At 49.7% G+C, this 15,512-nt stretch overlaps 1 protein-coding gene across 2 annotated transcripts; it reads right to left on the bottom strand.

Moving 5' to 3' along the window:
- Positions 1 to 771: 771 nt before the first annotated feature.
- Positions 772 to 9,335, bottom strand: PPARD (peroxisome proliferator activated receptor delta). 2 transcript variants are annotated; one of them, XM_065402912.1, is made up of 6 exons: positions 9,206 to 9,335; positions 8,005 to 8,156; positions 6,988 to 7,126; positions 5,217 to 5,419; positions 1,486 to 1,936; positions 772 to 1,019 (listed from the first exon to the last, which is right to left on the bottom strand). In XM_065402912.1, exons 1-6 carry the CDS (start codon positions 9,333 to 9,335, stop codon positions 772 to 774), a joined length of 1,323 nt encoding a protein of 440 aa, XP_065258984.1. The 2 variants fall into 2 exon arrangements, with proteins under 2 accessions (XP_065258984.1, XP_065258985.1); XM_065402913.1 differs by lacking the exons at positions 6,988 to 7,126; positions 8,005 to 8,156.
- Positions 9,336 to 15,512: the final 6,177 nt, after the last annotated feature.

The raw sequence follows: 15,512 nt of genomic DNA, 5'->3' as shown, positions 1-15,512 counted from the left end.
AGACAGGAAAAGCATCCCTCCCCTTTGAAATCTAGGGGCTAAGAAGGACCAGCTCAGCCCCGGCAGGAGGTCAGATACAGGATTCCATGTTACAACCCACAGGAGTGATTCGCAAGGCAGAGGAGAATGCACATCTCTCGAGGAAGGCATGCCTGTCTTGTGAATCCAGGGGACTAACCAACGGTCTCTCCCCCAATGAAGCATCAGTACCCTTCATCAAACAGTCAGACCGTTCTTTGGGAGATCCATCCATCCAGAGAGAGACACACTTCCTTTTGTTCCAATGTCCTAGGCTTTACAGCTCAGGCCTAAGAGTCTTCCAAGTGCAATACAAAACCAACGCACAATGGACAAGTGATGTAAGTGCTGTTCCTGGACCTGCCGGATAATGAAGGTACTGAGTGGTCTTATTACATCAGACCATACCCTTGTCACTCTGCTGGTGCCATAATCCCACCTTCTCTGCAATGCACGTAAACACGCGGGTCGCTTGGAAGGCAGAAGGGAGCGGCGTGACAGCTGGGCTGCGGCAACAGAAGCCTCGCTTATGTTTTGCCTTTGAGGTTCATAAGTGTGTGTTAACGGAAGCCCTGGCTTAGCACGCAGTAGCCACGAAATCTCATGGCAGGTAGGCCTATGTACCATACGTAGAGATCATCTAGAAAATAGTACCAAGTAGAAGAAATGGAAGACGTTGTGGGGGGAGGGCGGGGGAGGCTTCTGGGTCACCATACAAAGTGTTTTGCTCAGGATCCATGGCTTTAAAGCTCCTCAGTACATGTCCTTGTAGATTTCCTGCAGAAGCGGGTGCAATGAGGTCTCCGTCTCTGTCTTTTTAATCTTCTGCACCAGCTGCGCGTGCTCGGTCACCAGCTGCCGCAGGTCAGCCATCTTCTGGAGCAGCTTGGGGAAGAGGTACTGAGCGTCCGGGTGGTTGGCCTGCAGGTGGAACTCCAGGGCCTGGAGGATGTTGTCCTGTATCCCCTCCACCTGCTTCACGTCCATCAGGCCAGGGCGGTCTGCAGGGAGAGGATTAACGCAACTCAGAGCACTATCTACACCACTCCCCTGTTGAGTGCTACCCAGAGGGAAACAGACAGCTGCTTCTGAGCAACTTGCCCCAGGCCATGCGGTGAATCAGAAGTTCGTGGTCCCTAGCCCTGTGTTCAGGCAACTCCCTTCACTGGACATTTTGGGGCCGAGGGCTCCACCTCCACCTTCCCTGTTTCTCGTCTGTGTTTGTTATGGCCCAACCGCACAGCGATGCAAGGGAACACACAGATCTTGGGAGTCACTGGAAGGCTTCAGTTTCAGCTGTACGTTATTCTTCCCCCTATTCATCCACTGGTTGCTAGCCCCAGGAAGCAGGGCACCCACTCTGGAGTGCACTGCTCCTGTTCCCCAGCAGGAATGACCTCAGACCAACTCCCTCCAACCCATGCCCAGCCTTTTTAACATGCGCATGGTTGATGGGCCCCAACTCACCCCCGCACAGGATAATGGCAGCCACAAAAAGAGAGAGGTCGCTGTCGTCCAGCTCCAGGGCGTTGAACTTCACGGCAAACTCAAACTTGGGCTCCATGATCTCGCTGAAGGGCTTGCGCAGGCTGCGCAGGAACTCACGTGTCACAAACCCGTTCCCGTTGGCCACCAGAAGCCCGTCCTTGTTCATGATGGAGGCCAGCATGGCGAAGATGGCTTCATGGACCCCGTACTTCAGCAGGGTCACCTGGTCATTCAGGTAGAGGCCGAGGAAGCTGGGAATGCTCTTGGCGAACTCTGTGAGCTCCCGCACCGTCTCCACCGTGGTGCACTGGCAGCGGTAGAAGACGTGGACCCCAATCTCCTTGTATGGAGGGATCCCGTTCACAAGCTGCTTCCAGACCAGCCCCTTTTCTGCCTGCCACAGGGTGTCCATGTCATGGATCACGAACGGCTGCATGGAAGAGAAGTGAACAGTCAGGATCTCTGCAATGGGGACTCAAGCTGCTGGCTGTATTGAGTGACTGCACTTTTACCTGTCCCTAGTGTGGAAGATCATTCAAAACCCTCCATGTGTCCCCAACCTTCCCTTCCATATAGTGGCGGATGCAGCTCTGGGCCTCCCAACTGCAAGGAGTCTGTAGCTATGCCCCGGAAATCCAGCAGCAAGCTCTGCCGAGCAACGAAGGTTGTGTGCTTACTAGCAGGTCATGGGAAGCCTGGAAGCATCAAGGCCTCCATTTCTGATCCTGAAGCCACCTCCACTCCTATTTCATCAGCAGCAAGGCTGAGCGCAGTAAAGCTCAGCAGACAGTCACCAAATCAGAGACACTAACAGCACATCGGTTGACTGCTGTGGCAAGCTTCCACCTGGCACGTTTGCATTTTATGCTGCACTGGGCTGCTGCCGCCAGCAGCCTGTTGAACTGCAACAGCGAGAGGAGGACTGCAGCATGTCAGGAAGCTGAGGGCAACTATCACTCCTATAAGTTACTTTTAGCCCTGGCTGTTGGAGATACCTTTGCGGCGTATCAGGAACCTTGAACAGTGGGAGCATGGTGCTGTACATGAATCAAGTCAGCAGGGAAAGGAGGAGAAGAGAGAATTCCCCAGCTGGTTTCAAATGGAACTGCTGCAGTTCTTCACAACAGATGGTGGAGAGTGTTGGGGCAGGGATATAACTACATCTCTGAATGGCAAAGCACTTCTAAACTGGGGGCTTCCCCACAGGGAACCCTACTGCATCCCAATGAACAAGGCTGGGGGGGATCTATCTAGAAAGACATTTCCCCAATACAACCCCCTACCCCCACCCCACTCCCCAAAAAGAAAAAGTAATGAAGAAATCCATCAACAATGTCAAATACTTGATACGATTGTAGAAATGTGGGGCTGGGAGGGACCTGGAGAGGTCACCTAGTCCAGCCCCATGCGCTGAGGCAGGAAGAAGTATAGCGAGACCATTCCTGACAGTTACCGTCTATTTCAGAAAGACATTCCTTTTGGGCATATGCAAATCATTAACTCCTTGGCACCAGGATTCAGATTCTCTGAAAGAAGTCAATTGCCAGCAATGGACATGCTGGAAATCACTAGTGTGAATGGACTGGATATAGTCAGTGTTATTAATTTACCACTGGTTAACCTGTTCTTAAAACCCTCCAGTGACGGGGATTCCACAACCTCTCTTGGAAGCCTGTTCCAGAGCTTAACTACCCTTATTGTTAGTGAGTTTTTCCTACTATGTAACCTGAAATTCCACTGCTGCAGATTACTGCTTGTCCTACCTTCAGTGGACAGAGAACAACTGATCCCCATCCTCTTTATAACAGCCCTTAACCTATCTGAAGACTTATCAGTCTAAGTATGTCACCCCACTTTGTCAACAAACCACTGATAACTACTCTGAGTAGTCTTTCAACGAGGTGTGTACCCCCTTTTAGTAATTTCATCTAGACCAGTGGCTCTCAACCTTTCCAGACTCCTGTCCCCCTTTCAGGAGACTGATTTGTCTTGCGGACCCCCAAGTTTCACCTCACTTAAAAACTACCAGCTTACAAAATCAGACATAAAAACACAAGAAAGTGTCACAGCCACTAGTACTGAAAAATTGCTGACTGTCTCATTTTTAACCATATCATTATAAAACAAATCGCAACCCCAGGTTGAGAAACACGGATATGGTATATAAAGCAGTATAAACAAGTCATTGTCTGTATGAAATTTTAGTCTGTACTGACTTCGCTAGTGCTTTTCGTGTAGCCTGTTGTAAGACTAGGCGAATATCTAGGTGAGTTGACATATGTAGCCTGACCCAAAGTTGGGTATATATAATTGTAACTTGAGGATTAACAGGTTCTTGTCCCAAGATCTAGCCCAGTAAGATTATTGTAAAATCATCATATAATTTGGGAACCCCGATGTGCACAGGTGCAACACTCACACTATAGGAACTCTCTCTATATATACACACACAAATATATATATATATTTATTAATAATTTAGCAAATACACACAAACTCAACAAGGCAAAAAGAGATAATACAGAAAGTACATTTGGACGTCCATACTTACACCCTTATCTTTCATACTTAACCATTATCTTTCTCATCACCATCATCGTCCTCATCATCCCCGGTGGCCATCATTCTGGCCCCTCCCAAGGTCTACATCTCTCCAACCTATCTGCTGCCCCTGGGATGTTACTTTTATAGTAGGCTACGCTGACGCTGCCATGACCAATGAATATTCAATAGAGGTCCTTATTTGTATTTCCTCCCCTTAAGGTGTCCGTTTTCTATAGGTTAGTATATGTATTTGCTGTCATGGCACCTTTGTGATTGGAGGTTCTGTCTGGAACCTTCCGGATGCTGGTGTCAGCGATGTTCTGTGGGTGGCTGATGTCAGTATTCTGGACAAAATTCCCCTCTGGCAAGTCACTTTCAGTTCCCTAGAACGTATGAGTTACTTAAGTTCATCTATGCCAAAGGTTATAGGCCTCAAGCCTCATACCATCTACTAAAGCCAAATCGTACAGGATAAAAGCCTGTAGGTTCCTTGCATTACTACTAAATATAATAAAGCAGAACAACAAAGCAATTAATCTAATACAGGTAAGCTGGCCCACACATACCCTCTGGAAGACCTCTGCATACCCCTGGTTGAGAACCACTGATCTAGACCAGGTTTCTCTTGTTTCCTTATGAGAATGTGACACGGGACTGCATCAAAAGCCTTACTAAAAATCAAGATATCACATGTCTACAGATTTCCCCCATCTACTAGGCCAATAACCCTGTCAAAGAAGGAAATGAGTTGGTTTGGCATGATTTGTTCTTGACAAATCTCTGCTGGCTATTACTTATAACCCTATTAACCACTAGGTGCTTACAAACTGATTGTTTCATAATTTGTTCCAAATATCAAAGTTAGGCTGACTGCGCTATAGTTTCCAGGGTCCTCTTTGTTCCCCTTTTTAACGATAGATACTATGTTTGCCCATCTCCAGTCCTCACCCATCCTTCATGAGTTCAAAGACAATTGCTAATGGTTCTGAGATTGCTTCAAGTACCGTAGTGTGAAGTTCAGATCCTGCTGACGTGAATACATGTAACTTATCTAAATATTCTTTAACCTGTTCTTTCCCTAGCAACATGCCCTGCCCTGGAAATAAAGGCCAGTGCTTAGTGCTGTTATTAGCCCTCTGGTCTGCCCACCTGCGAGGAGCACTCACCGGGGTGCTGCCGGTCTTCCCAGTGAGGATGCCTCTTGCCTTCTTTTTGGTCATGTTGAAGTTTTTCAGGTAGGCATCGTAGATGTGCTTGGAGAAAGCTTTCAGGTCAGCCACCTGCGGGTTCTGGCAGCTGATCTCGCTCACCGTCAGACCCGCTACCAGCTTCCTCTTCTCTGCTTCTGGCATGCGGCCAAAACGAATTGCTGTTACATAACAAAGCGGGCATGATCAACAAGTCCTGGGAGAAACCACAAGGGGCTAGGGATGCTCCTGAGAGGACACACACATCTGCACTGGCATCAATGACCAGCTCCTGGCAGTAAGTACCCTGCGTGTACAGGACCCTGGCTCCCATGGGAACCTCTGGTTTAAAGCCTTCAGTGCGACAGAATCACCAAGGCACCATGGTGCAGAGCTCCTCCAGGCTAAGCACTGCCCTAGTGCATCAGCGTGAGGTCATTATAACCTCATGTTCCAATGAAGCCTCAGTTTAGATCTACAGTGCGAGCTCTCCACTGCAGTAATTTGGGCCCTCAAGAGACAGAGACCCGCTCCTCGGACAGGCACCGCTCTTCGTTCAATAAGAGGATTGTTAGGCTTTAAACTAGTGTGTTTTGGATAAAAGCACAAGAGCCATCTACGCTGTCCGTTCCTATGCACACTACACATTCCAGGAACAAACAGCAATCAGAGGTAGTTGCTTGGCACTTGGCCCAGAGCCCGTGCTGCTATGGACGAATGAGACCAAGGGGAAAGTTGAGACCAAGCACTGGGTTTGGAACAAACTAGACGCCCAGAGCTACAGGCCTGAATCCAGAGACAATTCAGCCCTTAGGATAAAGTGAGTCGCGAACAGAGTATTGTATGGGTCCTCTCTGCTCTGAGTCAACTCTGAAGCACATCCTGGCCTACGCACCATTCCCTTTGTGCCGCTCCAGAGATGTGAAGAGTCCCTATGCACAGGAGAACCCCTGAGTGGTGTAAAGGGGGCAGAGACAGCTCTTTGCCCCCCACTCCTGGTCCCCTCTGACATGGTGGGCATGCTAGGGGTGTGGTTGGGGGCAACCTTGAAGCTGCTCTGATTTGCTCCCGGGCCTGAACTGGCCTCCAGCCCCTCTCAGGATAGATATATGGCAGGAAAGCACTTACACCCACCCATGCCCCTTCCCAGTACATCTAGCATCGCTGAGGCAAACAAGGATCAAGCCCTTTGGGTCCCAGGGAACTTTGAGAGAGCAGAGGATTTGCTCTGGTGGTTTCCCCCCCCCCTTCAAAGGTTCCCTGACTCCCTCCCCCTCCCCCCCCCCTTGTGCAGCATTCTGTGCACCCAGCTGCCGCTCCCCCCCAGAAGAGGCTGCACTGCAGCACTGTGCATACACAGCCTTTGTGGTGAAAGGCGCTGCAGGAAGGTAAAATACTGTTTGCTATTTTCTCTCTGGATGCCCTTTCGCTCTGTTGTCACTTGAAGGCACCATTGTAGCTGCGTGGCTTCATTCAGGAATAAGACTGTCTCTGTCTGCACCGCTGTGCAGATCTGGCTGAGGTCTGGCCAGGCAGGACAATTTCTGTTTGCACAAGGGACTAGTGATTTTGAGTGCTCAGCTTGAGACGTTTTAAAGGGGCACCAGTTGTCAGAACGTGCCAGGCACCTGGCCTCTTGAAACCAGGCCCCCCTGCGGGGTCTCAATTGGGTGCCCCCACTCCTTTCTGATAACGTTGGGTACCGCATGCACAATCGCCAAGGCTTCCCGGTGCCACCCACGCCCCTCACCATTGTGCGACATGCCCAGTGAGAGGCATTTCTGGAAGCGACAATACTGGCACTTGTTCCGGTTCTTCCTCTGGATTTTACAGTTCCGGTCACACTTCTCATACTCCAGCTTCATGCGGATCGTCCGACGGAAGAAACCCTGCGGGGGGGGGGGGGGGGAGGGGGAGGGTGTGTGGCAGCGGGAGCCAGGAGAGAGAAAACAGCATTACTAACAGTGCCTCAGAACAGCATCAGCTGATGCCTGCAAAAAACTGCCTGCGGTGCTCCAGGCTTCGTGCTGCTCTGACCCTCTTAAAGGTTCACTCTGGGCGGAGAGGAGGTACCGGCAGCAAGCAGAGAAGCTGCCAAACAAAGAGACCACTTTCCACTCGGTCCTCTTGGAACAAACAGAGCCTCTATCACAAGGGGGACGATGCAGAAGCCATTGCCGAGGGCCAGGGAAGGCCTTGATGTTATGTACACAAGTCGAGAAACCAGGCGGTTGCAATACCACACGGAGCCAGCAGGGAGAGATGAACAAACAAGTTCTAACTTCCCAACTCCCTCGCTGTTGACTCCAGCATTTGCTAGCCCTGAGGAATGTTTGGCAGCACCCAGGCGCTGGCTAACGCAGCCCCTCCAGCATCTGCTGTGGGGGAAGGAATTTTATAGCCACGTTCAAGCAAGGGCCGCATGCTCACCGGGCGATAAGAACACAGGTCCACTGTTGGCTTGCGGCAGAGATCAGCCAAGGAGCCTCTTTAAAAGCAAGCCCGGTGGTCCCGGAGTTTTGCTCAACTCCTGCACAATGTAGGACCCCAAGGCAGCTCCTGCCTCGCCCAAGTCAGAGCCTCTGCCCTCTGTTACTGTCTGTCTTTCCACTCCCCCACAATCATGATCCATTAACACCACAGCCCCACAGAGTTAAGGGCAAGATCAGAAGCCCAGGCTATTAGGAACTCAGTGGGTTTCAGTTTTAGTTCTCCAGGGTATCACAGAAGGGCCCAATGGACAGTGTCTATTGCATGCACTCCGTACCTTGCAGCCCTCGCATGCATGCACTCCGTAATGAAATCCTGATGCTATATCCCCACAGACCCTGCATTCCACATTCAGACTTGCAGCGGATGTTTCCTCGCAGCCCATCTGGAGTTGGTCCGACAGGGATGGAGAAGAGCTCTGGGAGAGGTCTAAAGGGATACAAAGAGGCAACAAAAAAAGTGTTTCTAGGCTGGTGCAGCATGCACGTGGACATTTAACAGTCTTACAGAAGAGTGACTGAACAGAGAAGATCTCATCTCTTCTCCAGGTCATCAGAAGCCAGGACAGAAGCTCTCTATGGGTCAGGCTACTGGCTTCTGCACATTATTGATGGGAAACAAGAGTTTTCATATTGTAACAATTTCATTCATTTACGTTGTTTTCTTCCTTTTGGCATCTGGATTCAGGCTGGACAATGAACCCCAACGGGTAAATTCCATATTCCTAGTTCTTAGGCACTAGCCCGATGCTGTTGTGCTGGGCTCCTCGGGACTGCAGGGGAAAGATTTAAGCAACAACAAAATACTCGCTTCACAGCAAGCTTTCCCTCCCCTGACTAAAACCCACTCACTAAATTCTGGGCCTAAAATTACTTGAGCGTCCCTTGAATTTTAGTCTTCTGACTCTCAGCGAATGGCTGAGCAGAACGAATCACCTTCTTTTTAGTGAAATGATTAAGCCTCTCAGGAGCTTGGCTGCCAATGAATCAGTTCAGAAAAAAAGATTAAAACAAGACAGACTCCATTCACACGCAAGTCCCTGTGCAGCTCAGCACATAGGAACAGACCAGTGCCCGGAACATCTGGCAGGAGCCAACAGCTGCTGCTTCAGAGGGAGGCAAGCTTCCTGCAGCACTTCATTCACATCACTGTCCATGGGGCAGAAAATTCCTTCCTTACTCGAGACAAGTTGTGGCACAGGGCGAGATTCCTCTCACTTTAAGCTGGAAATTCTATTCTTAGTTATACAAACATCTGGTCATTTTCAGCCTCTTCTTCGAGCACTCTCGGCCGAAAGCCTGGAGCTGTGGAACTTACTCCTGACAGGGCTGTACCACTCTGGCCCCCCTGCACGCTGCAAGATTTGTTTCTTTATGCAGGCATTTTCCATTGGAAAACTGGTTTCCACCCTGTGAAGCCAGCATCCATTGTTCATTGGATACACCTGCTTGATGCCCAGCTGTGCCCCTCCCACTTACCTGTATAGCTGCTAGAAGGCAGCGAACAATCTGGTCCTCCGCTTGGGTCTGAGGTTTCACCTGCTGCTATCACTGCCTCTTCCTTTTCCTCCTTCTTGACCTCAAATACTTCCTTCTGTAGCTGTTCCATAACTGATCACCCCTCAGTGCCAAGACTGCAGCCCCTGTCATAGCTCTGGCATCATCCGCCTCTGTCCGGAGATGGACCCCTACCGGGCTGTTCCTGCTAGCCTATGGGAAAGATGGGTAAACATCAGAGGTCAACAGCAATAGAACAGGTTTTGTGTGGAGCTTTTACATCACTGGCACTCTATTACACAGCAGCCAAGGAGAGAGAGGGACTACAACCCTGCTAGTCCCACTCTGGCTTCCCTGTCTATCTAGAAAAGGAAACAGGGCCAGGGGCCTTTGGCAGGTTATTGCTGTGGCCAAGACACCTACTTCCTCCTTAGAAAGATGCTTCTCTCTCCAGACCCTGATTTTTACCAGCTTCCAGTACAAACGGTCCATTTTCATGTAGTTCATTCAGAAAGCCGCTGATTTTTTTCCACTCTAAAATCCACACAAAGTCGTCTAGGTCAATCCCCATTTAGAGCCCAATAGACGCATGGATCCAGACTGCATGCCGTCCCAGAGGTAAAACACACTGCAACACAGCAGAGGGGACCAGAGCCCAAGATGCTGGCCCCGTCCCTCCATTTGCAGAGCTGCAGGTACTAGGAATGCTATGGAGATGTCCCACTATAACTGGACATCAGAGTTGGAGGGTCTGATGTCACAAGGTTGGTGGCTCAGGAGCTGTAGCTAACCACCTTCCGTTGGAAAAATGATTAGTGTGATGAGGGTGAGAGAAGAAAGGGGAAAGTAAACCAGAAGCCTTCAGCATAATTATACATTTGTTGGTCTGTACGTCTGCCCAAATCAGGCACGAGAGTAGGCCAGAGCAATCAACGTTTCTGCAGAATCCTATCCAAAGCTGCAGGGCAGAAGCTGGGCATATCACCACATTGGGTCCTTCCAGAACAACATTGCTGAAGCCGGGGACTGAGACAGCAGCCAAGATGGAGGAATTACACCGGAGCTACTGCCTAGTTCATTTATATTTACAGGCAGGCGCAAACAGAGGAGGCCGGAGGAGAATAGGAAGGCATACAATAGGTCACCACTACTCTGGATTATACTGTACATTCCTTCCAAGGCTCTCAAAGCACTTCACAAGGGAAGGCCAGTATCATGAACCCCATTTAACAGAGAGTGAAACTGAGGCACGGAGAAATGCAGTGACTTGCCCATGGTCACACAGGGAGCTAGTGGCAGGGCTGGGAGTCCCATGCCCCGTCCATTGAATCACAAGGTCTGTCTGAACATATTACATTCCACTCATTAGGTCTGATCCTTCCACACCCACTAAGCTGACCGCTTTAATGATGTTACTAGGCGAGGGACAGGGAAACAAATGTAGTGCCCCATGCAACAGACACTGCCAGCCAAAAGCTGAATGCAATAGCACTAAACCCAGTGGCTGGCTAGACGCCGCAGGTCTCTCTGCTGGCTACTTGCTAGGGCGACAGCCTCCTGTGGGCCTCTGGGATCATACTGGTTTCAATCATGCTGCGAGAAGTTACAGCATTGCTATGGCTGCATGTTTCTTTTTATTCATTTATGTTGTAACTGGCCCCCCTTGCTCTGCCAAAAATCAGTCATTTAAATAGTTTCCTATTGCTCCATGCAGCTGCCGAGCCGCACTCCACCACAAGGTCTAATAGCGACAAAATCTGCTGCACAGTCCAGCTAGTGTCTTAATCCCGGTCTTCCTTTGGGAGGATTAGCAAACTAGCTCCTCGCCTCCCTTTCCCTCTGACGCCCCCATCTCCTCCAAGACACACTGGGGCAAGGGCTAAGATTTCCTTTAGCCACACGAATCTCATAGTCACAAAGTTATACAAAAGAGTAAGTCGTGCATCATCCGTATCTCAGGTACATCAGGTACCTCTTCCACCGCCAGCCCAGTAGCTAAGGTTGAGGTACTTCGCCCCCTTGGCTAGGCAGGTTTTTAACAGCTGTGCACAAACACCACTCCCAACCTCTTGTCAAGTGCTAGGTCTCAAAGTCAAAACGGACTCGAGCCCTGACAGTTCAGGACATAGGCTCCGTATCCCAAACGCGTTCATCCTCCAGCCCAGGTCAGCATTGACAGGGTACGTCTACATTGCAATCAAAGCCCCATGCAAGGGCCATGGCTAGCCTGGGACAACTGACTTGGGCTGCAGGGCTGGAGCTTGGGCTCTGAGACCCAATGAGGGGGCAGGGTCCCAGAGCCCGGGCTCTAGCCCGAGCGGCTACACAGCGAGTCAATTGACCCACATTCGGGGACTCAGTGTCACCGGTTTCTTATTGCAGCGTAGGCGCACCCACAGAGGCCTGGTCTACATGCAAAGTTGCACCGCTTCAGCTAAGGTGTCATTATCAAACCGATTGTGTTACACCGGTGCGACTCAGGATGTGGACTCTCCCAAGCCAATCGAAACCTTACCTCAGGTTGGCCTGAGTGGGTAATTTTACATGCATAAGTTAAACCATAGAACCATTTACATCCATGAAAGAGTGTCCCCAGGGGGCTTCGCATCACTTGAACTACATTGATTTTTAAACCCATTCAAGTTAAACCAGTGCTACTCCTGTGCACAGACAAGCCCCGAAAGCAGGCTGTCATCTGCTGGCAGCAGGGTGGCCTGCGGGAAGTGAGTTGGTGGATCTCAGCCCAGGTCCTAGGTGGCCATACCACAAAAGCCCATCACTGGAATTGGCACTAATCAGCCCCCCCTTGCCGAGACCTTGGCAGAAGCCAAGGACTAGACAGACCATTGAGCCTGAACCTCCCCTTCCCCACAGCGGTGACCCTCCCAGAGCACAATTAGACACACTGGCAGGGCAGTAGAAGCAAACTTGCCCTGACGCTGCCCGTGCTGTATATGATCCATGCTATCATTGCCTTGGGCATATTATTCATTTGGAGTAAGGAAACAAGACAGTCCCGTCCTCACCCCCCCTCTGCTAGTCCTCTTAGCTCATTGGATCCCACATTCCTGGGAGATGTGCCTATGTCCATGCACACTACCCTTCTTCCACTGCTGGTCCACTTGGGTTGCATCCAGCTCCTTTTATTTACATGGGACCTCGCAGCACGGGGCAGGTCACAGCTCACGTGCAAGGAGAAAGTTCTGAGAGACAGGGGAAGCCCAAGATGGTGTTGAAAGATCACAAGTCAAACTAGAGCATGAAGGCAAATGCACATCAAGCTCTATGCCTGAATTACATAGAGAGCCAGCACTTGGAGCACAAGTCCCAGGCAGGAGTCCCGGACCCTACAGTTCCTGTTCAGTGAGAGTTCCCCTAATCTAGGAATTGCAAGATGCTGAAGGCAGGAGTGCTTTGATCGCAAAGTCTGAACTCTCTCCCCCCAAGGATTTAGCACTATGCACCGATACATTTCAAGCGTCTGGGGAAGGTACATTCCAGGCTCCTGGTAAGCATAACTACCCCGTTTTCGTTTCCAGTGGAGCCAGGCAGAGAGACAGAATACTGTACGGTCTTAAACAAGTGCAGAGAGCTCCCTTTCAGTGCCTCCTCAAGAATACTGAGGGACCATTCACATGTGGTGTTATTGTTGGCACACCCGCCAGGTAGGATGTGGTACACGCGGAGGGAAAACTATTCACCGTAGTTTGTGTGCAAGGAGCTGAATTTTTTTTTTTTTTTATTTAATACCCATCTCTCTCCACATACACACACCCACGTATATTATATATATATATATATATATATATATATATATATATATATATATATATATATATACACACACACACACACCCTCCTCCCCCCAAAATCTATCTATAAATGAATGCACAAGCTTCAGGAAAATCCTGTTGCCTGGAACATCTGGTGGGGGGCTGGGAGGAAAAGTCCGTGTAGGAGAAGCAAATAGTCTACAGTGGAACCCACACACAAGCGTATTGTTCAACTTTTGATTAGCTACCTTTTGTCTCTGGGACCCATCTGGGAGGGCAAGCATAGAGGACTTATTTTAAACCGAACGTCTATGTAGTTCCCATTAGCTTCATCATCTTCACGGTACGTTGCCATTGGAATAACACTGCCACATTCCTCCAGATGGGTTTTAGGCATGCAGTAATTCACACCTTTTGGCAGTCAGTAAAATAATATTGCACAGGACTGATAGCTGGCTGCTCTGGGTAGGCATTGCCTAGACTCTGAATCAGGGACAGCATCGTCTTCACCCATTGCTTTAAGTGGGCCAGTTTTGCCTAGAGCAACACAGGCCAAATTCCTGGAGGTTTTGGGGGGTGAATGTTAGGATAGTGAAAGGGGTTGAACTGACAAGTCTGAAGTCTACTGATTAACCACAGCACAGGAAATGTAGAGAGAAAGATATTACAAGCTTCACCCCACATTGCTTCCCTACAGGACTTCGCATCTTGGAGGGACACCATCTCTTTAGGTTTGAAGATAGATCAGTCTCCACAGCCCATGCTGTTCTTGGTCTCTGCTGCCAATTAATGCCAGTTGCAATGGCAGCTTTTGTAATATGGACCCAGCCGCTGAGACCCATGAAACCATTTTCATAAAGGCCACTGATGAGCTGAGAATAATTTTTGGTCATTATCAGTCGGGGCTGGATATGAACGGCCAGCCTAGAGGTGAAACGTATGGGGAAGTCGTAAATTACTCCCAGTAATGTGCTTAGTGCTCTAAGACAACCTGGTTTCTAGGCCCTGCTCTGCCAATAATCTGCTGTGTGACCTTGGGAAGTCACTTCCCTTCTCTATGCCTCATATCCCCAATCTGTAAAATGGGTCCAACGTTCCTGACCCCACCCCCGAAGAGTGCTTTGAGATCCATACAGAGAATGCCTATATGAGTGCTATGTAATAATATTCTGATATTATTATAGCCCATCAGCAAAAGCCAGGAGCTCTTTAACCTGATCAGTGGAAGTGCCACAGAATTATTTATACTCCTGTATTTTCTCGTCATCATTTCCCTGCATTCTAAACAATTACCGAGGGAGATAAAAATAGGGATTAATTTCTTACTGGAAAGAGGACGCACTTAAGAACCTCGGCAATTTCACTGGCTGAAAGTAAAGCCAAACAGCATCCAAAGGAAAGCGAACGCGGTAAGTAGGAAAGCAGCTGTTAACAGAGAAGCAATCAATACAAAGTGACGGAAGTGGAGGGGCGCAGGAGCACAAAGCTAGAGTGAGAGCTGTGAAATGTTTTGAATGATCGGCGCGCAGAGCACAACAACATAGAAAAACCGACTTCTACGTGGCTGTGCGGTTAGTGGGGGACTGGCTGCTTGGTGGCCTCTATGAAGTGAGCTGGCGAGGCTCAGGCTAGTGATAGAGAAGGTTGGCCTACTGGTTGGGATGCTACCCTGGGACTCCGGGGACCCTGGTTTAATTCCCTGCTCCACCACAGACTCCCTTTGTGACCTTGGGCAAGTCCCTCTTAGGGTATACGTCTACACTGCAACACCACACCCGTGGCTGGCCCATGTCAGCTGACTCAGGCTGACCCTCCTCCGTGGTGGGGTCCCCGGGCTCAGGCTCCAACCCAAATGTCTACGCTGCAATTTTATACCTCTGCAGCCTGAGCCCAAGTCAGCTGACATGGGCCAGCCCTGGGTGTTTTGCTGCAGTGTAAACATACCCTTAGTGTCTTTGTGCCTCAGTTCCCCATCTGTACAACAGGGATAATAGCACTGCCCTGCCTCACAGGGGGGTGATGAGGATAAAGTAAGACTTGGATTACATAGTTCCCAGGGGATTGTGTCCACATCACACAGCTTAGGTGGCTAACTAACCACCAAGATGCTGAAGTCCCCTTTCGTCTCTAGAGATGGGGCCACAAAAACCAGAGGTCATGTGCTAGCATGGGCAGCTTGCTGTGCTGCTGCCTATACTGTACCTGTCCCATGGTCAGAGGGCCATCAGTGGGACACATTCCCCAACACTAAGTAGAAGCCACAGTATCCAAGCTGTTAAGGAAGAGGTTGCTTCATTAAAATATTTAAGCGTGTTTGCCACAAGTGGCTTAAGAAACAAACATGATGACGCTTCAAAAGCTGCCTCCACACTGTACAGGTGCCCAGCGTTTGCCCTGCTCAGACGATTCACATTCGGTATGTGGTGTTGATTAAACAGGGCCTAATCTTAAGAGCCAACAAGGGCCCTTGATGCCAGAGTTAGGCAGAACACCAGGAAAGCTCCCCAACGGCGAGA

Source organism: Emys orbicularis, chromosome 4, assembly GCF_028017835.1.
Source record: "Emys orbicularis isolate rEmyOrb1 chromosome 4, rEmyOrb1.hap1, whole genome shotgun sequence".
NCBI classification, from domain to species: domain Eukaryota; kingdom Metazoa; phylum Chordata; order Testudines; family Emydidae; genus Emys; species Emys orbicularis.
Note: the sequence above shows the minus strand (reverse complement) of the source record. Positions and strands in the feature narration are given on the sequence as shown.

Excerpts from the sequence above, each read along its gene's own strand:
- PPARD (XM_065402912.1), bottom strand. The coding sequence starts at position 9,335 with ATGGAACAGCTACAGAAGGAAGTATTTGAGGTCAAGAAGGAGGAAAAG. Across the intron at positions 8,157-9,205 it reads GCCTTCTAGCAGCTATACAG|ACCTCTCCCAGAGCTCTTCT; the intron begins GTAAGTGGGAGG and ends GTATCCCTTTAG. Across the intron at positions 1,937-5,216 it reads GGAAGACCGGCAGCACCCCG|CCGTTCGTGATCCATGACAT; the intron begins GTGAGTGCTCCT and ends TCTTCCATGCAG.